Source organism: Taurulus bubalis, assembly GCF_910589615.1.
Source record: "Taurulus bubalis genome assembly, chromosome: 16".
In the NCBI taxonomy this organism is placed as follows: domain Eukaryota; kingdom Metazoa; phylum Chordata; class Actinopteri; order Perciformes; family Cottidae; genus Taurulus; species Taurulus bubalis.
In genome coordinates this window covers 13,797,038-13,820,087 of record NC_136604.1, presented here as the reverse complement: position 1 = coordinate 13,820,087, position 23,050 = coordinate 13,797,038, and the positions used below count along the sequence as shown (strand labels likewise).

The 23,050-nt window shown below is 39.4% G+C and overlaps 1 protein-coding gene across 4 annotated transcripts in view; it reads right to left on the bottom strand.

Annotated features, from left to right (window-relative positions):
- vps50 (VPS50 subunit of EARP/GARPII complex) overlaps window positions 1–23,050 on the bottom strand; it is a gene marked incomplete at its 5' end in the record, with an annotated part of 91,130 nt that overhangs the window by 12,490 nt on the left and 55,590 nt on the right. For 2 of the 4 annotated variants that reach the window (XM_079232184.1, XM_079232185.1), the window contains 6 exons: window positions 1,351–1,499; window positions 14,260–14,340; window positions 17,797–17,918; window positions 19,019–19,125; window positions 20,498–20,616; window positions 22,865–23,050. In XM_079232184.1, the coding sequence (XP_079088310.1) occupies window positions 1,351–1,499; window positions 14,260–14,340; window positions 17,797–17,918; window positions 19,019–19,125; window positions 20,498–20,616; window positions 22,865–23,050 (764 nt within the window). Of the gene's footprint in view, window positions 1–1,350; window positions 1,500–14,259; window positions 14,363–14,806; window positions 14,885–17,752; window positions 17,919–19,018; window positions 19,126–20,497; window positions 20,617–22,864 lie in introns of all 4 variants that reach the window. The other 2 variants (XM_079232183.1, XM_079232182.1) reach the window with 2 other exon arrangements.

Below are 23,050 nucleotides of genomic sequence, written 5' to 3'. Positions count from 1 at the left end.
TCCACATGCTGTCCTGCCCCTTGAACAAGTTATGCAACCTGAGACATTCCTGCCAGTGGACCGAAAACTACGCTGTCACCCTGAACATCTATCCGCCTGTGTCTTAATCCATTAATATGGAATCTGAGCGAAGGGAATTTTTCTGTGTTTATACCAACAAAAAAATGTATGTTTATTGAAAAAAAGGGTGGGATATATGATTTTAAAAACATCATGTGAACAACATTTACCTTGATGATTCTGATGTGTAATTGTTATGACTGGTAGCCCCAACAGAAATATGTACATTACATTAAACGCAGCCAGCACCCCATAAATTAGCACTGTGGACATTCATTCTCTTCATGGGGCAGAGAAAATCTAATCGAGGTTCGCTGGAACAGCTTGTGTTAACCTCGGCAACATGCAGTCTGGGAAAGAAAAAGCCCGCCCTGCAGTTCACACTCGTCTGATCCCGCTTGTATGACTAGGACACCTGAACAACAGCAAGGTTGGCAACTGACAGAGCTCTTATCTTTACTTTTTGTCCATTGCTTTGTCCATGGTTTAAAAATGGCATCAGCTTAAGATGTCAGAGGTGCTCACAATAAACACTACGGTTAGCTGCCTTTTTAAATAACACTTTTTCAGACTGAACAAAAACTTTCCATGCAGTTCTGCCCAGAATAAGTCTAAATCCTTTCACACCAGGGGATCTGTTCCTTTCATACTTTACCCAAGAAAGACATTTCTTCACCTCTGCACTTTTACTTTCATTATTCTTCTAAACTTGTTGGCTGCCTCCAATACATGAAAAGCTGTGTAGGCCTATTCAGCATTTCTGGAGTAGTGTCATTTGGGCCCTTGGTTTACAGACTTTCATTATAAAGCACTTGTTCACTGCAGACTTCTCGGGGTCCAAGAGCTGTTGCACTGACAATAGTTTAACTTAATTATGTACGAGTGTGTGGATGTAATGGACCCAGATAAAGAGGGAGTGTAACTACATAGGTAGAGCAAGAGGGACAAAATAATTTGTAAGTGAGTCACTGATTACAAGAGTCAGACAAACAAACAGATGGCAAATTATAGGAAGAGCGCTAAGAATTCTGATTAGGGGTAAAAGAAGTCTCTTCGCCTCGCTTTCTATTTCAATAATCTTTTTAGGTAATGCAAATATCTGATGGCCAGGCTTTATAATCAGCTTCTTTAACTTGAAAAGAGAGAAGAAAAAAAAAAAAATAGCTGACAAGTTACATCACACTGCCTGGACACACAAGTAATGAAACAACCAATAATGTTGTGTGCTGTATTTTTAAATCATGTAACTTGTTGCATGGTTTACTAGAGTCTTGTGCAGAGAATACTTACAGAGACTCAGTGGCCACCACTCTCTGTGCTAGCCCATAAAGAGTCCCACTGTTAGTGAGGACCACCAGTTGGCTGAGATGGGGGCTCGGCACCTTCTCCTTTCGGTCCTCTGCTGCACTGTGGACTGTTGCATTCTCCCCTGCGGCCTCCTGGAAGACACAACCATGTATATTCATCAGAGTCTTGTCATTTCAATTTCAATAGACCAAAGAGACACTTTATTACTTGTGATTGAAGCAATAAATGGTTCAAATTCTATGCCGAATTGTGTGGGGTGCTTGCATGTTGTTATATTTCCACTGAAAGTCTAGTTATCATTATGATTAGAAACAGCACTGACATGTGCAATAACCAGGGAACCAAGTTAGCTTTGGATGAAATACTGAGAAATAATTTAGATTATTTGTAACCATCGCTGTTAATCTGTTATGGTTTCTGAGGAAGTGCTGCTGTTACTTTAACAGTTCATCTGGAATAACAGATGGTGGTTCTCTTGCAAAAATGAAGACAAAATGTAGATCTATGCTGGTACGCATAATCTGAAATTCAATCAACCTTGTGAAACTCGGTTAGATCCAAAGCACACACACTCGAAAATTCTGCTGACCGAACACTCCTCAACAGCAAGCATTTATCTTCCGTTTGATATATTCCTCCACACCTCTCAAGCAGAAGCCCCTTTATCCCTTCATTTAAAAAACAATTGAAAAAGAAAAAGAAAGATTTCAACCTAAATCCCTTCCATCACAATAATCTATATCTGCATACGAAGCCATTGAGTTTCCATACAGGAGGTTAGGTTATAACATTTTATATAAAGCCATGATGAATCACATTGGCATGTAGCTGCAAAGCCCCCTGAAACAGCATCTGAGAAATCAATAGCAAATCACACAGGTAACGAAGGAATGGGAGCTATTAATACTCTGCCCTATATGACCACATACATGCTTCACTTTGCAATCTGGGTCTAATATTTGGTAAAAGCCCCATTATGCCAGACCACCAGTGGCTCAGCTTGCAGACTAACGCAGTGTGTAAATGAAAGCATAATGTACAAATAAATGGTTTTGTCCTTTTTGTATTAATCTGAAAAATGTACAACGGGAATAAAACATGGCAACAGGCCAACATGTCACGAGGTCCTCATTAGTGAAAGCTAGAAAGAAAGCAGAAGGGAGGTAGAATATCTGTGCTGAAGACAAAGCAAGGATGTAAAGCATGCAGTGATGTGCACAGTTCGAAGAATATGTCATCTTATGTCTCTGACAGCAATATGTTCACTTGAAGAAGATATAAAACAGACCAGCATACAGAAGAAAAATGCACAGCATGCAGCTACACAGATTTATGGTTTGACGATGTGAAAACTGCAACCTTTCCACAACCTCAGAGTTATCGCTCCTCATTCCATCAAATCAGTGTCGCAAAAAACATCAGTTTGAAATAAAATGTTATCACTTTTAGGTTAACACTTACTATTTATTTTACGATCAGCTATTAGTACGCACTTTCAATTATAATTTAAGATTTGGACCACGATAAACATGTTGAGCAGCAGCAGCCGGGGGCCATTTGTATGTATGACGCATCCGTAGTTTTAATATAGTTTCTAAATTATTACATTTGACATATCAGATGAGTGGTGCAACACTGTAACAAAACATGCACCTGCACTTGCAATGCAAAGGGTATTCCAGCATGAACACAATGCATTCTGGGGAAGAAAGCAAAAGCTCAGAGTTGTACATGGTTACTTGATTTTAACTGAAATTACAATTTATTTTAAATTCATCTTCAGGTTAAAGAAATAGTTGTGATGACATATTTTCTTCTCATCTCAATCTCTCTTCTCTTTCTAACATTCTGCTGCATTGCACCGACTTCAATCATTAGCTTGACATAAAGTCACTGATATATTCTCCTTTAAATCAACAAAATCAGTTTCACTTTGGTTGCATTAGCCTGACATTACAGAAAAGTCTAGTTTGGTCTATTTTTTATCTCCCCACATGAGGCCTGACCTTTCATTGACTGCGCCCCTGCAGCATAAACATTTTGTTCAAAAGAGGAAATAAATCTTCTGAAAGACTGGAGGAATGTCGGCTTTCTTTTCCAACAGAATTTAACTCTGCGGTGATTCTTCAGGTAAAAGCAAGGACTAGACTGAATACAAAAGATGTAAAAAAAAATTTAAAAAAAAGAAAGAAGAAAACCAAACAACTTCCATGCATTTAGGATTATTTTCCAACCCAGGCACCAAGCTTTGGCAGTTTGTGGTAACCTCAACAGGATTTGAATTTTTCCCTGTTTGGGGTGACGTGCACACTGAGTGTGGTACAGCGTCCGCCTTGAGTGCTTTCTTCATGTTTATTAAATGCTTCATCTACTATAATTGTATGCTCAAAATGGCAAACATTACATTATGGAAAACATTAACATAATTTCCCATTGTTGTTGCTCTTCGATGACCCCGAAAATGATTATGTTTTGGATAAACATGCAAAATCTCATCCGATACTGAGACATCTACCAAGTTACGGTTATATAATAGAACAATTTCAATGCTTCTGCCTGTTTTAATCTGCACATAAATGTAAGTGATGCTGAGATGAGGAAGCTTGTTTCTTCCCATAAATTAATTCAACTTCCTTGCTTATTGTATTCTTAATTCTGTGGCAATTATGGCTCACCGTTATCTTTGTGGTTGTTGGCAGATATGCACCAACATGAAGCTGCTGAAATCCTTATTTTTTTTAATCAGAAAAGGTACAAATGTAATTTAATGATTCACACTTCTAAAAATAGCTTCATATATAAAGATATGAAGTCTCGCTTCATCATTACAGACCAACTGTAAACACGTACTGTAACTTGTTTTTTTATTTCATGTCTTCAAAGATGACTGCTAACTTTTAAGAAGATACTCGATTAAAATGAAAGTTTACTTTCTACTCGCCGAAATAATTTATGTCCATCCGTCTAATACATTGCCACGTACGTGCAAAAGAATGCCATATTGTTCAAATTAAACATTTGTGATAGATTTTTCAAAATCATGCAAGGGCCAGAAAAGAAATGGGGACGAGGCAGATTTTTCCATATAGAAAGACTTACAGTGAAGAAGTCATACGTCATTTGATTTACACTCTGCAGCTGCTGAATATATTTAAAAGGAGTTTCTCTGCTGTCTCAGAGATAAATAGGGCTTTTTCATTGTGAAGTGTAGTATTTCGTGTTACGGAGCAAATACAGGCTGCTGAATGTTGTTCCATGGTGATTTTCTGCACCATACAACATCTTAAAAAAGTCTGTAAGTATGTACAGTATCTATATGTGGCTATTGAGTAGAGTGTAGTACTGTATAGACATGTTCTAGTTAATCACAGAAAATATATAAGCTAAAACTAATAGTTAATTCGTGGACAGAAAATTAATGGGCAACAATTTTGATCATTGATTCATCTTTCCAGTAATTTTTTCAGGCAAAAATTATGAAGAAAACATCAAACGTTCTCTGGTTTCACTTCCTCAAGAGAGGATTTGCTGCTTTTCTGTTTTATATGTAAACTAAATATCTTTGGGTGTTGGACACCTTGTGCTCTGGCAGGTAGTGAGAGGCATTTATTCACATCAAAGGATGTGAAAAAACAACCCAAAAAAAGAGCGGGGAAAAAAAACATGATAGTGCAAATAATCGTTTAGTTCTAGAAAGTGTGTACGGGTAATTGCCTTACATGTCACACATTTAGTCTTTCATATACTACCTGCAATCATGCTAAATACTTATTGTTTAAAAGTTGAAATACCAGTCATTAGCATGTGACATTAAATCAATTAATTATTTATAGTTTCCTGTTCACAAAGAGAAAAAGAAAGTGGAAGAAAATAAATCAAAGTTTTGACAAACACAAAATTAACATGAATCCAGTATAAGCTGTTGCGAGACGTTGCATTGACTTTATTATCACAACCATATGAATTATTTCCTCTGCGAAAAGAAAACCCACATCATGTGCGCCCAAGCATGTTAAAACAGTTCTACAATGAAATGCTCTCAAATTGCATTTGTTGCTTTTTTCCCAGAGCAGTCTCTGATTGTCGGAGCCAACGGCTGAGCACACACTCGTCACTCAGCAGATACTCACATATCACTTTTCGGAGGAAATTTTACAAACACATTTCTCGGCTTTATTTCTATACAACTATATATCACTATGGCAGGTTATGGGAAGGAAAATATGCCTGTTTTCATTTGTCACTGTGAAGACGATCACCTGAGTGTACTGATGTAAACGATCATCAACTACTGACCGAGTTTAATAAGCAAAGAGAACCCGAGGCACTGAGTGAAAAACTAAAGAAATGATCATTCATCAGTGCAGGGCGCCATGGCAAACAATAAGAGAAAGAAAATAGAGTATGGAAAATAAGGATATTTATTTTCCAATACTTTTAGGCTTCCACATCACCGAACTGAAGAGGTACTAATTCCTCATTTGCTCAAGTCACACCATTACTCGCTATGTTTAAATCATATGTCTGGCGCTCAGGTAGAAGTGAACCTTGAGTTAATGAACCATTTTAAGACCTTTGCTAAACGATGAGGAACAAAGAGAATCAAATTCTCCAGTGACAGAGAGATAATTTCAGTCTTTTGTTAGTGTTTTATTAAAAGAGCTGTGATCCTGGATAACACTTAACAAAAGTTATGCCCTAGACACACTAAAGTAATTCAAACTTATGACCGTCAATATACACGTCAAAGATATAACTAAAAGCCACAATACTGACTGCAGTTTCACTTCAGAGTACCAAGAAGAAAACACAGACTCAGCAAAGTCTCTTTTGATCCTGCATGAACACACAAACAATCATACACTGAATCTAAATGCTCAAAGCTGACAACATTAGTCTTTGGTGTCAGTGACAGGAGTGCAATTATCAACACAGAAATGTTACAATTAGGATTTTACAAAATGTCTTTTTTAAAAAAGAAATAATATGCTAACCTAAGATAACTATATATTTCAAGAAAAGGGGACAATTAATGGAAAATAAATTAATCACAGCAACAGATCCAGTATGTTCTTGCTTTATCACTTTTTTTGGACTATGCTCTATATTATTTAAGCATAATTCACTTGACACACACTCAATACACTTGACACAAAGTTGGCCTTCAATGCTATTAATCATGGCAAGAGGCAATTATTGAAAGCCAAATGCCTCTTGATACAAAATAAGTTTATTCTAGCTTCTGTGTGTTCTCTGTTCCATTTCTGACAAAAAAAATATCTTCCTTTCTTTCTGCATCCACACACACACTTCAGATAAAGGTCAAACTATTATCTTGCACTCTTTGTTCCCTTGTCATACTCTGCAGTCTCTTGGTCACTCGCTAGTGTTTGTGTCTTTACCGTCAGGCACCAATAACACTTCATTGATAATCAATAATTACTGTGAATGGTGCAATATAGAGAATCACCATGTGGAAGTAATGGCACCTTTCAGAGAGAGTTTATATATAAAAATGTATTACAAACAAACCCATCCATGCCAAAAGACAAACACAAATGGGAATATCAGTGCTTCAGAAGACATTCACTGCAACTGCATTTATAAAAAGCCAGAGTGAAATTTGATTAAGAATTTTGGAGAGCAGCACCACCCAAAGCCTTCGGGAACAATTTCTTTACTTTATTCTGTCAGCTTTGCTAACATCCAGTAGTTGAGAAAGAACAGTTTGCCTCAGAGTGCTAACATCAACTTCAATGTCCTTCAGGGCTTTTGTATTGTGTGGACAGGCGAAAGGGAAAACAGGTTGTGTTTGTCTGTGAGGTATATCTGCCCAAATAGTTTCCCCATGTGGACCAACAGCATTGTTAAGCATGAAGACATCGAGCATCAAAGCCAGGGAGCTTATTTTATCTTATCTTGTGTAATGATTAGAAATGAAGCCCTGGAATTCCCATTGAACAGAAAACACATAAAAAATGATCATCATGGGAAGGATTTGAAAACAGATAAAAGCAACGCTTTTTATGTAAGACTAAAAACAGGGATGAAGCAGGAACTTGATGACTATCAATCCCTGCTGTTTTTCCTCCAACAGATCAAAGACAAGAGGCTCAGATATTTAGCCAGCTGAAAATGATTCTTAATGAGGATGAACGATGAAAATAGATGTATGTGTGTGGGTATATATACAATAACTGTGTGTGGTAGGACTAATGAGATTGTGCTGCGCTTTGTGTATTCATATGGGACATGTAATCTATTTCGCATAATGCCTTGGGGAGAAAGTGGCACTAAAGCTTTGTATCAATCAGTGTGAAGAGTGCAAGATTTCAGATCCACAGGGACAATCCACCAAACCTCTCAAGCATATTTTAGATTGTATATAGAGCTGACTTTCCAAGAAAACTTCTTTGCAATTTCGTTGAAGACAAAACCACCCAAAAGCTTGGTTCTAGCATTTCTCATACAACACGACTGGCTCCCGCATTACTTAGCCACAGTCTGCTATGCATGCCATGGGTTTTATCTTGGCTCGGACACACTGGTTTTCTAAAGTGCTAAGTCAGGCCCACCTCTGCTGGAGCATCTATTTTCTTATTGGATTTCCCCTGCACGTCTACTGGGTGCTTTGCAGGGAGCAGCTACATTTTTAAAAGTAGTAGTTTTGAGGTGGGGATGGGAGGCCATCAGTCCTCAGCAGTAGACACCTGAGGAGGGACAGGAGCTCCCTCTCAGTATCAGGTCTGATGGCTCCATTAATTAACTTCAAGAATCAATTAGCTGAAACGATTAGATGAATAATATAATTAACAATTGAGACTTGTCAAGTGCTTGCTGATTTTTCTTCTTAATGGTAAATTGAATGCTTTTGCATTTAGTAATGAGAAAAAAACAATGATCACGGTAAAGGTACCAAGGTAAGGGATTGCACATTGGTATCCTGGAGCCTAACAAAGCAAAACTGGCTTCTGCACCTTTTAAATAGCAGCAAGGAAATGCAGACTTAAGAATTGTGGCTTTTCTAAAACAAGTATTTGGATGGAAAAACTTTCAAAGTAATACAACTTTCAAATGTCATTCCCCAGCGAATAAAACATAAACAGTCTTAATTTGAAAGGTTCGGTGAACTCTAAGAGCTTGATAATTCTGTAATCGCCCTGGCGATGAATGGAGCTTCCAGCAGGGGAGTTGAAAAGTGATCTCTGAATTGAAGTGTCGCACTCAGTCGTGATTGACTGCTTATTCCTCTCAAATCCATTCCGTAAGGATTTACAGGCAAAAATCGAGTGGACTGCCTGCCAGGCAATTACTGTCAAATGGATCCAATTGCACCTCTTTGTCACTCTATTACTATAAATTTGGTTCTCATTAGATGAATGTCAAATGGAATTAAGGCCTTTATTTATTTTACTAGACACCGCCCGCCACCTTTGGCAACTTCTTTTCCCATCGCTGCTGGTCCAATCACCTGCTTTGGGATGAACACAGTCAAGGAGTACAAGGAGAAAACTAGAAATACAGGCAACCAATTTTTGTTTACATCCATGCCTGCCCAAAATGTGATGACTTCAATGATTTTACCCTATTAAACATCTGTGTGAAATTTGCGTTAAGGTAAAAAAAGAAAAGAAAAAAAAAGTGTTTTGTTAGGTCAGTGATCTTTGACTACCAAAATCTCCTTTAGTGCAGGTGGACATTTGTGCCAGATTTGAAGACATTTCCTCAAAGGGTTCTTAAAATATCTCGTTCACGAGATGAGTTGGACAGGCGGACAACCAAAAAACATATTAACTTGCTTGAAATAATTGAGTTAGGAGCAGGAATGAACCAAACTGTAGTGTATGGAGAATACAGAATACAAATTAAAGGCTTTGTATTAAAGTGTGTTACTCTGCTCATCACACTAGGAGATGTGAGACAGGAAGCTGAGTTACAGTATCCAGGGGGATCAGCTGTCTGCTCATCACAGCTGAGGAGCACGACCTACAGCTGGGCCTAACAATGACGTGTTTTTGAGCCTTCCACTGAAACCCAGACAAAATGTCAATACTTGTGATATCCTGACAACTACAGTATGAACACACTCACACCATGGATCTTAATTGTGATCTATAATCCCTGTCAAATGGCAATCCCCACTGGTGTGTCGCAGCATTCAAAGAGAGAGACAGCAGGCCACAACAGAGAGGCCAGTCTGGACAGTGACTGACATTAGCCAGTGTCTCTCATGAGGCAGCGTGCCCATGTGTGTGTTAGCTGTACCAAGACAGAGTAGCAAGCCACAACCACAACATATGCTTCGGGATTATCACTCTGCTACTAACAGGAAGAGAGCGATAAAATGGTTTTCGAGTTAAATGCTCAATGTAGTAGAAACCAACCGTCGGGCTTCAAGTCTGTCTGTCTGTTAAAGTTCCCATTCTCTATGTGTGTGTGTTCTTGTCTGGGGGTGTGTGTGTTTTGTGCGCATCTCTGCAAGCACCCTCACTGCCAGATGACTGCTGCCAGGATAGAAATTACCCGGCTTCTCATTCCTGTTTCAGTGCCAGTCATGAAAAAAGCTGAAAAAGTCCCATTCTGAAGCTGAAGCCGAGTACCAAGAAGCGGATGTGTGCGCACAAAAACACACACACATCTAATCAACACATTGCGGGTTGACTTCAGCCATTAAGACTTAACCCAAACAGGGAAGAAAAGCACGATCTTATCTTCATGCATGGTCCGATGACGAACACTGAAATGAATACACATACAAACACGCCATTGTATATTGTAATGGGAATGTTATATTCTTAGTTGTAGTTTATCTTCTACAAACCTTTAATGCAACTCATCTTCTGTCTAATGTAAATGGGATGCCATTCCTGTAGCTGTTATCAAGAAATCACTCACGTCTGCCGATAGGTCATAGATTAAGGAAAAGAAGAATAACCTTTAAACTACAGGGGGTCTAGTCTTTTGTTCTAGCATCCACCTGAAACAACATGATCCTTTGTTAACCCCTACCTTTGATCTCTGTGTATAAATGCCCATGTAAGATGTCAATCCTCAGTGCATCCTTGACCAGACTCATAGCAACTCTTCTCTGCGCAGGGAATAAAGGATTTCATAGACAAGTTCTGGTATTACGATGTTCATCATTTCAGCTTAAAATGACTCAACAGCTGGTAGGGTACATTTTACAGTCACAATATTTAGTCAGAAGCACCAATAAACCGGGACCAACGATACAAGCAGAGCTGAGAGGTGTGTAATCACTGGAACACCGCTGGTGAGATAGGACAAACAGATAACAGTGAATGAAGGAAACGTAAGGGAAGAAATGAGAGAGAAAAACAAGTGAGAAGAGAAAAATAGAGCGACGGATTGAAATTCTGGTGGTTTGCGTATTGAGAGAAGGAAAAGGACGGTGAACCAGAGGTGGACTTCATTGCAAATGCTCGGCTGTGTCCACTCTTGCCTGCAGCAACGGCTCGCAACTGAGCTGAACTTGGCAGTGGCAGCGACAATATGGCCGCAGATGGGATTCCAAGCACCATCCTCATCCGGCGATGCCATCTAACTTGCCCCAACCAATATCACCAAAGAATTGAAATTATTTTTTCAAAGCAAGGATCATAAAATAATGAATAATTATTGTGTGCGACAGCTGATTCCTCTCTTGTAAAATAATTAAATTCGGAGCTTCACATTCTGGTTAAGATTTTACATTTGAACTAGAAAATAGTGTTCAAAATCAGAACCATTTATTGCCACGCATGTTTTCACATACGAGGAATTTGTCATGGCGGGTGGTGCATAACAATAAACAATAAAAACAGTGCAAGAAATAGGAGCATGTTACATTTACAATTAAATTTACAATAGAATATCAAATTAAAATAAAGTGCACAGACAAACAGACAAAAGTACTTTAAACAAGTGAAATGTAAATGCATGGTGAAAGTGACAAGTGTATTTAAATATGTAGTATGAAGGGATGTGCAGGGGAGTGACCGGTAGGGAATTATACTGGGGATGATAGTCAGTGTTGATGTCAGCGCTCAGCATTAAACACGATGCCACAAGTGTTTTGTGGTAAACGAATATGTGAACAAGGCAATTACGTCTCTGCCACTCTCAGAAGTTTCTTCCTAACCTCACAACCTTCCAAACTCTCTCAGTAAAATATTCAAAGTCAAAAGGGAGTGAACTCGAAATGAAAACTGTCAAACCCGGAGAAGCGACAGGGTTTCAGAGAGGTAATCAAGAATAACGGAGGCAGAGACACAGAACATAAACGAGGGGATGATCTTTTACTGTTCCCCAGTGGAGCTCCCAATTTAAGCTGAAGCCCCTCTGTACCTGAGAGGAGAAGGAAATCTCGCTGACGATCACATGGGAATCAGAGTCATTACCAGCACGTTTGTTTTGGACTCAAACAGTTGCGACGGCAAATCAAGGAAACAAAACCTCAAGGATTTGACTGCTCAATTGAAATGCAGTGTGCAATTAACTTTATAATCTGTTTACAAATGAGGTCTACCCTGCTTCAATCTCTGGAGTGTGTGTGTGTGTGTGACGGGGTATTTGTATGCATGTTTGTGTACTCAACGTGAATGTACTCTCACTTTGAAGTGAAGACACCTATATTAAAAAATGAGATTTATAATACATATGGAAACTCGATATAAATTGTTATAAATGAGAGTATACATTAGCTGTGTGCGTGTGTGTGTAGATCATGATGTTAAACAAAGAAAAGATGTGAGAGTGAGGCCGAGATTTAAAAAAGAAAGAAAAGGGAGTGCTGTATAAGATTGGAAAAAAGTGCATTTTCTCCAAATTTGAATGGTTAATCGAGACGAGCTAAATTAGTTTATATATGAGAAAGGAGAGACTAAAAGCATTTGCCAATACATTTAAGGGGATGGGTGTAATTACACAGCCAGAGTCAGTGTCCTCCGTCTGAAGTGGTTTTAAGTAGATCTAATATCACGCAGCCTGTGATTGCCACAAAGTGATATGATTATTCTCATCTGAAATGTGTCTGAACATGCACACGTTAAAGGTTTAACATCGTTTTGTCTCTTGAGAAAACTCACTCTCACTCAACAAAAAAAAAAAAAAACACGTCTCACATGTTCTCTTTCTGCACCCAGTCTGTCCATCTGACCGTCCGTCAGTGGAAAAGCTCAGATGAGAAACATATTCTACACAGCTGAGCACCGAGCTTTGACGACATTTGAAATGGCCAGGAAATAATTGGGGTGTAAATAGTTGCTCTGGTGCCCCGAGGGAAGACAACGTGATGCTGCAGATCACCGCTTACTGTAATTTAAAGTTTTGATAATTCATCATTCTTTTCTGACTTTTATCTACTTTCTTACCCCCGCCTCACTGCTTTATTTCATTTGAGCTTTCTCCTTCTCGTCAGCTCTACCCCAAACTGCTAAGCCGTAAACATCACAGCAAAATGCCATTATTCTGCGCTGTCGAATGAATGCTTTGTTCTAAAAAAGTGCTTTGGATGTTGTGTGCTCCCTACTGTGGAAAACTTCTGATTATATCTGAAAGCAAAAGTGATGCTGATTGGAAAAAAAAAAAAAAAAAAAAACAACACAAAAATCAAACACTGTTCCCCTGTCTTCACATTCTGATGGGATTACATTAGACACAAGATTGGTGTTGATGGTTGCCATGGCAGCTTGTTGTGAAATAGTTATTGGCACTGACGGTCACCTGACTGCTAATTACAGTCCAAATCAGTGATCAAATTACTGCCAGCTGTTATTGTTTCAGAGCCAAAAAGAAAAACTGCTAATGGCACATTTAATAGTTTGTCCTGCAGCATGCAATGTGGTGTTATGTGAACAGATGAAATTAGAAAGGATATTTGAGAGAGACAGAAAGCCCCGAAGGTGCTCAGAAAATGAAAAATAAAACAACATTATACAGGACTTCACCATGGGAAAAGACTATATATTGGGAGTCACAATTTGTGACATATGATAAATTCCAATTTAACGATGCATAAGCAATATTGTCCTCTTTATTTTCCGATACAACAGCTCTGGGCTGAGTTGAAGCCGTCTGCTTTCTGGAGCTTCTGAATAATAAAGTGCATTACAGACACATATAAATAACTGAATACGTTTTTAAGTGAATGATAGCTGAATTTTTAGTATACCGATTTGAATTCAAGGCAGAAAGACTACAATATGAGTTCAGTGAGCCATTCCCTCACATATCTACCATAATTAGACTCAAGCGACACACCTCCTTGTTTTTCTCATTAAAAACAAAGACAAACAAACCCAAACATCAACAGAATTGTATTTTCGCCTCCAGGCAAAACGTCAGTGGTATTGCAGATTAGGGCCAGACTAAAGTCCAAGTATGGCTTCTTTAAACACGGGCCAAAAAGCCTGTCTGATACGGAGACAAATGGAAGTCAGGAGTGGGAGATGACACATGCTTCATCATGTAATGGAGGAGAAAGACTGTAGAAAGATACGCTATCAGACAAAAGTGTAGAAAGTGTTGACTGCACCAGACTAATTGTCCCTATGTAGTTTTAAAGAGGGGAGTAGTGATTGAGAGCCCTAATGGAGTAACACAACCATCCAGCCTGGCGCGGCCACTTTAACAGAGGTGTGTGTCTGTGTGAGTTAACACTGGCCAGTTAATGATGACCCATAATGCATTTTGTGCCGATGTGAGCTGTGAGATCAGACATGTGGTCAGGGTGGATAGAGAGGATGGGCAAAAATAAAGGCAGAAAGAGAGAGCGGGGAGAGGAGAGAGCATGTTTGTGTCAGAAAATGAGACAGATGGTGAGGTAAAAAAAAAAAAAAAGGGGAGGGAGTAGAAGAGAAAGTGAGACATGGAGTAGAGTTTCAGTCTCACCATGTCTATGAGGTTCTCCTGGATCCGGTTCAGAGTGGTTCTCAGTCTGCTACTGATAAGGCCCAGACCCGATGACTCATACTGTAGAATACACAAACACACACTATATATAAACACATATATATTATATATATATATATATACACACACACACAATTAGTTTCTGCACCGTGCACAAACATCTTCCTCTATAAGAGCAGAAACTTCAGCAGAGTGTGAAAGCACACTCACACGCACACTCACACACACACACACATCTGCGTTCATCTCACGCAGTCACAGACAAGATAACCTTTACTTTCTGCTTCTAGCCGAGTCTAGAAAGAGGGAGGGAGGAGTAAACTGGAGTAGCAGATGTCAAAATCAATCTCCGTGTGGGGAGGGAGAAAGCACAGCAAACTTAACATCTAACTGCTACTGAAATCACTCTTGGATGCATTTGATGTCACTTCAACCACACCACAAGTGTTGACCAGCATTTTTGACTCGCAAGGCAGGGGGACAACCTTGCGTGTTAGTCATAATGCTTCCAGAGATCTCCTCTTACCAAGCAAGCAGGGCCCACCACCCTGACAGGACCCGCGTCTCTGCCACCATGAGTTGGCAGAGACGGGCTTGGGACAGGCTATGGATGACGAATGGGCAGCAGAAAGGAAAAACAAGAAGCAAAGTCTCACATTAAAAAAATAAAAAGTATTTTAGGATTAAAAAACAAAAAGAAGCAAACAAAGAAACAGAATTAGATTAATGGAAGTAATCATCAACACTTCCTTGCCCCACATTCATTATTGTACTTGTTCTGAAACATACTTCAGGTTCAACAACATCCCTTTCACATCTCTCAACGTGATACGAAGTGTGGTGATTATTGAGAATGTCTTGACAAAAGTTGGATAGTGTCTTCTGTGTCTCAGCAAGAAGCCTTTTTTCATCACGCCATCTTATAATATGATTATATTATACTGGGGTTTTAAGAAGGTGGGCACAGGGAGAGTCAAATGAAAGACGATATTGAGCTGCTTTATGAGGAAAGTAGAACCAAACATTTTGGTTTCTTTAAAGTTCTCCAACTTTGGGGAAGTGTCATACTAAATTGTGTAGCTTAAATCAGATGGCCTCATCCTAGAGGAATAAAATAGCCTTGCATTAGAGGATAAAATGAAAACTCCAACTATACTTGGTTATTCAGTTCACTTCAGTTATTAGTCTTAATTCAGCTAGAAAGCGGTATTTTATTTTATCCTGCGTCACAGGATGGTGCAAAAACTTTGACTTGCATGCAAGATGAATATAATCCATTGTGAGGAACTGTCTGTGGGAGAAAAAAGACAATTTCTTTCATTATCGCTCATTTTTCAGAGAAGCCATCTATTCAACCATCTCTTTTTTACTTTTATTTTTATTTTATCTTCCCTCCATCTATCTCTACTTTCTTACTATATCTGTCTCTTATTAGAATATCCAGGTTAATCCATTGGGGCTAACTTTCCATAATTCTGAAACATTAATCACTTTTCCAAAAATAGTTTATAACTCTGCTCTCTCAATCCGAGAACTTAAAAGCCTGGTTATTAATGATATTGGAGAATCTGTGAGCATGGCACAGAATGCATCTTTTGCATATGTGTGACAAAGTCAAATGGTGCAGATTGACTTGACAGGGTCAATATACACAGATAATAGGGTATTTACCCTTTTGAATATTAATGTCATCCATTATTCTTCAAGTGGAGGAGTCAAGCAGCTCTATCTTGATTCCAGCAGTGTAACGAGAGCAAAGCCTAGGTCAAAATACCAGCATATGTGCATAGCAATTTTCCATAATCTTTTTAAAGATTCATGGGGGCATTAGTATTTTACTGTAGGTGCCTCTTTGAGTAAGACTATTATTGAAATGGGCCAGTTCATGATATCACATTTAATGAGGACGAGGGGTAGACGGGATAAAGAGTCAGAGTTTCACAGAGATGCAGGCAGAGAGATAAAGAGTGGAAGGGAAGCAGTGCGAAGAAAAAAACAGAAGACGAACGATGCTATATATAAGGAGCCGAGCATGTAAGATCAGGGACACTGTGGCACAACAAATGAAAAAAAAGAAGGTGGGGAAGTCAGAAGAAATGACTTACAATCCATGTGTGAAGATAATTTAAGATGAAGTAGACAGTAACACATAGAAATAGTAGAGTACATGAAAGCCTGGCGACAGAGAGAATGTGATAGAAACACACTCATACACTGTACATTAACGGTTAGTGGTCAGATTAAGAACTCCCAAGCGCCTGACAAGTTGTCAATTCACAACCAGTGTGTCACCTTCCCTCATCTTCCCATGACACACACACACACACACACACACACACACACACACACACACACACACACACACACGGGTCAATAATGTGCAGTGGAGCGGCCCCCGCGGAGCGTTCACCCTCTTTATCTTTTCCACCTCGATGGGACAGAAGTCATTTTGTTGCTATCATTATCCCTTCCCCCGAGGGTGATACTGACACAAATGCGGTTTTCTTTCTTTGTGAGGCACTATAAATGACATGATAGTCTCTCCATGGAGCGAGGCAAAGTAGGCTCGCAGACTGTAACCTATCGTTCAACTTAAATTTGTACTGAGACAGAGAGTAATGCGAAAAGACGGAGATTATGTACGAATATTAATCTAATAAACATGAGAATTCAAAATTCTAGTCTTAGAAATAAATTAAGGCAATTTTCTTAAAGCACTGTATAACTTATGTAGCACAGGCAATATTTTGTAGCTGCAGGCTTTGCAATAGGGAAAAAAGATCCCTATACTTGAGGTAACCCGAAAACTCCCATTTCTGTATTTGTTGTAGCTCATTTAGAGAAGACATACAACACAACTCCTGTTCCTATTGTTTTTGTGGACCTTTTCATGCCTTTATATAAAAAGAAAAGAAAAGAAAGATGGCAGGAAATGAGGGGGAAGAGAGAAATACGGAATGACAAGTTGAACACAAATCCGGGATGTTGTGTTTCAACGTTGGCTCCTGAACCCTCTCGGCCACCAAAGCACCTCAAACGTTTACGATCACACAGCGCTTGTACACTCATCAGGATATAGGACTGTACAATGAGTGTGCCGCTATGTTTTATAGAAGTCCACTGATGCACGTCAAATAATGCAACATGAGCTGACTAGTGAGAGTGGAGACATAAGTAAAAATTGACAGTTACTGCGACTCTTCTTGGAAGGGTAACTTTACCCAGTCTAATAATCCTGATTGCACTTGCCAACTAGAAGCGACATGCTTTCCCCCCCCACACATCCTGTGAAGCAGCAATGCACCATGGCACTATAATACTACGATACATCACAGCTGAGTGTGGTTTTGAGTACACCAGGCCGCACCTGACTCACTCCCCAGTTGTGACACCGGCTGTGATAGAGTGTGGATAGTGTGGAATTACTCCAAAACATACAATGTGTTGCTTTACTAACTCAACATAAATATACAGTGTGCTTTCAAACAGAAGCATGGTGATTAAAAAATACTGTACCATGTCATTGCGTCCAAAGAACGTGTATACAGCGTACAGATAGTAGTCGAAGAGCTGTGACACACAGTGGATGACATCGAAGGCGATCGGCTTCAGAATGTTCATCATCTGCATGTATTTCCCTGTTGGGAGATGCCAGTTAATAAACAGATACCAGGAGTTTGTTGGGCAACATACCAGGTTACATACCAGGGTGCATCACAGTGGACTCACACATTGGGTTGAATTTCAGGCAGAAGAGTTGATGTTTCTGAACCCAGTATCAGTATATTATAAATGAAATGCTTAAAGTACATCTTGTAGGAGATTAAAAGACTTAAACTACAGGAAGTTAATCATGGTGGAGCCACATCCTTTAGGGAAGAACTTCAGCAGGAACACATTGCATTTGCATACACTCAAGGGCAAGGATTCAGTTTAGCAGAAAGGTAATAAAAGCAATGAGTACAGCGGTACAGGGGTGTAACAGGGTTACCAGTGACTCAGAACTGATGAATGGGGGGGAAATAAACTCAATCTAGCTGGCATTGCCACTGAGGCAGCACTATTTCTCTCACGCTCTCATTTTTCACACCCTTTCTCTTGAAATCTGCACCAAGAACTCAGGGAGCAATATAACTTCATCAAAGAGCTGCACAGACTGAATTAGAAGTGATCGCTTGGAATCAAACTTTTCACTCAGTTTTGCCACACAGCTCTAAATCAATATTAGCAATTTTCTAAAGAACAGACAAAAGAAAACACATATTCTATTTGGTTACGGAGAGTGTGTCCGGGAAGGTTTTGAAGTATGAACCGAAGACGGAAACTGGCAGCAGGACCGGGTTCTGTTGGAATAACAGTACATCTGTATCATCCTGAATTATTAAATGAATTAATATGGCAGAAAACTTAGAAAAGATAACTGCCACTTTCAATTCCTTTTTGCGACAAGAAAATCACATGATGAAGGTCATGTCACCAAGAAACACGCTTTCCCATAGAAGGGCTCAGACGTCTTCAAAGCCACGTCACAAAGACGCATAAGTACCTCTTTGGATACAAAAGGTCAGAGCTCAGGTTGAAGGCTAATAATTATTAGTGCAGCTCAGTCACACAGATAGCAGCAGAGTGTACTGATATCAAAGATCTGCTGGCTTTATTGCAGGTTAGAGAGGACGCCTCTCGAGGAGCACTAAGTAGCAGGCTGGGTTTTAGACGTGTACGTGTGCTGAGAACTCACCGACTAGCCGGATGACGTTGAGGGTGGTGTTGGTGAGAATCGGTGCGTTGGTCTTATTAAGGTTGTAGTCTGACTTTTTCTTGCTTCTTATGGTCTCTCGGGACGCACTGATGACGCACAGGATGTGGGGGTGGGCGAGAAATTAGGACAGAGTCATGAGAAGAGGAGAGACTCAGTAATATATGTTAACATCGCTAATCCTCAGTAATGATCGCCCAGGTTAAAAAAAAACGTAGTTCCGGTCAAAGTCTTCTAATTGACCAATCAGAACCCATTACACAATGCAGGATACACCGAGGGACCCCGATGAAGAAGTTTCTGAACTGGTGATCCTGGAGCACCAGACCCCTGACACTGTTCATCGAGCCATATCAGCCAGCAATCATTACACAGGCCTTCTCATTTCCGGATGTGACCATGCAACCTATTCAATAATTAACCTTCAGGGACTCCTGCTTATAGGAATGGTAAATTAGCATGTTAGTGACTATAGGCTAACGTCAGGTTAATACACATAAGGATCAGGAAATTGAATGTCGTGAGAGCTTAAGCAAAGATATCAGGCCTCTCAGATGTGAGAAATAACAAGACTGAAAACTGAGCACAAACATTAAGACACCATTGTAAATTGCATGACAGGAAATTATTATTGTAACAGTGCTTCTGTAATGAGGAGCTACTGAATAAGTGATGGCAATTTGTATTCTTGTTTCCTCTGCAAATTGGATGTAAAATGTGATGCCAGCTCTCAGATATGCACCAACACACGTATGTACACAGGTTCTTAAAATGTCAGTCCATCGCATACACATGCAGACAAAAACAGAAACTGAACAAGGAGGGTTATAAAATACAAAAACTCAATCATGCTGCATCAAAAGCGAAGAAGACATGAATAATTACAGCAATAACTTGTTAAGATGGTAATTGTTTGCATTAATTATATCACCCTTAAAATTCAACGCATCCTGACGATAAAATTAACAAAAAACAAAACGTTGCATTCAAATATCTAATTTAAATGAAAATGAATGATTTTACAGAAGGTGCAGAGAAGCACGATTGCCTCTGCTTTTGTTGAATAGCGATTCATCTTTCAATAGTCACCAATCACGTAGGCGGAGGTGGGAAGAAAGAGAATTTTTCATGGGTAGACAAAAAGCATTATTCAAACTTTCTGCCTACTTAGCAGGGTTAGACAGAGGGGAGCGGAAATTACCATTGCTAAATGCATGAAAAGTGGCATAATGCATGACTTCCCATCCTTTAAGAACCTTGTTGAAAAAGTTCATCAAATTATTTTCTTTTTATCAGTGATTAACATTAATCCTATTTTGTGTACATTCACTTACTTTCATAAGTTTAAAATAGCCAGGAGTAGATCTGATGGACACCTGGGTTTACCACCATAACTTCACATGGCAGAACCTGAGCTGTGCGACTTTGGAGCGCCGTAAAACCATTTGACTTGGAACTGACCTCTTGAGGGGGGCATCACCCGTCTGCTCGTCAACAAAGTCCTGCTTGAGCTCCTCAGGGACATCACTGTCACTGTCGTAATCTTGATACACACTCTTCTCCAGTTCGTCTGACTCGTACTTGAATTGGGGAAGAGAAAGATCAGATGTAGGTCAATGGAAAATGGTCAGAGGGCCAGTGCAAAGAATAAATGCAGTAAAGATGAACTGAGTTGAGGGAATAAAAACAAGACAAACACAGTTATAACATGCTGTTCAAATTTGCTGACACATCACCAGTTGTGAAAGGAAGAGGAAGTTATGCCATGGGGAAAATCGTGTCATCAATTACAAAAGAAAACAACGCTGTAAAACAAAAAGGGTATTAAAGAGCGGTAATTCAATTATTAAAAATAGTGTAACATCGCCCGTCTTTTAGCCCTAATGGGTGCATAACCATGAAACGACAGGCTTGAGAAGGAAAGGCAGAAAATGAATTCACCTCCCAAAGGAGAATCTAGCTAAAGCTCCCCTGAAATAAGACAACACTGTCTTGGTCCTTTACTGCACGCTGAAGAATCACAGCAGCCATATAGAAAGGATTATGAGCTTAAGAGTGAGCCAAGCTTGGGCTGCTGTAAGAGCGACATGTTAGATAGCGCAATATTGCTTTTGATGTTGAGCATGTTAGGAAAATATATCAATATATATATATAAAAACAAGTGGGTGTCAGGGCACCAGTAGAATTCTCCCCATTCTTGAAGAGCAATCCTGATTTATTCAACAAATAAGCCTTGAAGGAACCACTGACAGATTTTTGACTCTATACTAGTCATAGGAGGAGCACATATGTATAACATCCTAATATTCGCTGGATCATTGAATTCATGCATTAGATATCTGGGTGAACCCAATCGAAGCCTTGACAGACGTTATTAAAAAAAATTCTCACTGTCTTGTGGTGTCACATCAGCTGAGAAGTGTCAGCAGTAATGCACCGAGTGTTTGAGCTCCAGTTGCCCACCAATGCCTACTGAAGCAATTTATAGTACGCTTCAATAAGGATTGGCCAGTTACAGAGAGGCAATGCCGCTCTGTGTGATAGCAAAGACTAGAAACTTTCCTCAAGGAACAAGAGCGTAGCTGCTGACAGTACCTTGCAAATTCACGTACGAGGAATGCACCGAAATGCAACTTTTTTAAGTACTGATCCGGTATCAGTGTTTAATTAATAATCTGTATCCCTCACTGTGTGTAGAAGTGACTGGGATCAATCTTGTATGTGTAAGGCACCATCAGGCTTGATCTAAATATTGCTTTCCTAACTCTGTAAAACAAAATGCAATAAATAAATACATATTTATTGAATTGTTTTTTTATCAGAGCAATAATCAATCGTGCACCAACAACTTAATTCTAAATTAACAGTAGCGGTAGATTGCAATTCAAGTGTAAACCTTTTTTAACACAGCAACAATTGGTCAAAATGTAAAGATGAATTAAAATTCCAGTGTGTAATGTATATAGTTTTTAAACATCAAATTTAATTGAAAAGACTGGCCCACGACCGATATTTGAGTCAGGGTGTTAATTTTTTCACCGCACAATAGTAGCCACTGCTTGGTTGTTCAATATAATGGCACATTCAATGTCCGTTATGTTTTCAGATTAAGATTTGTGAGGCAAGCAGAAGAGCTTGCTTTCAGTTGTTGGACAAGACAAGAAGCTCACACCCTCTTCCCAAATGAAGCTTGGCTGCTCCTCCGGGTTTGAAGATGCAGTTGCAGAAAGCCCACTGATCGATAAACAGTGAAACAGGCTGTCGAAGAAAAGGAATCACAACTTCTCTTCTCTGTCAATTATGTTTGGCACTGAAGTGGCAGGCCTGGTAGTTTTACCGGACAACATTTACTACCAGCAAAGAAGAACCGCACCATACTTAGCAATGAAACATTTTTATTTTAAAGATAAAGCACCACCTACACCATTAATACAAGTTTGTTATGGCTCTGGTGATGACAACTCGATAGCTGCTATAAACAGCTTAATGACCGACAATGATTATGTACCAATTAATCAACATGGAGCTTCATTAACTTGTTTGGTTATGCCCCTCAACAGGTAGCCGTGTTAATGAGACACACTTATGTACAGTAAGTGGATGTAACTGACTGGCGGCAAGGAACAACTTGACTGAATCATCAGTTATGCTCTGTTATGCTCAGGAAAGACAATACAATGTATACAATGGACAACAATAAACTAGCACAACTATGCTTTTCCAGCCTTTTGACTGGCTGGGCAACGTGCATTTCACACTAATACAACTAATTAAAAACCATTTAGCAGGCACCAATTCAAAGTATATGTTTTGCAGTTTCCCCTTACCCCGTTAGATGCCAGCACATCCTCTGTCTCCTCTTCTTTTTGTTCAGCATGCATCTCAAAAGGGTTTCCCTCCTGAAGATACTGCTCAAATAGAGAAAGCTCCCCCTGAGCCGGGCTGGTCGAGGACCCGGCATGTCTGCTCGGGGAAATGGATGGAGAACGACACTGGCCCATGAACTTAAACTC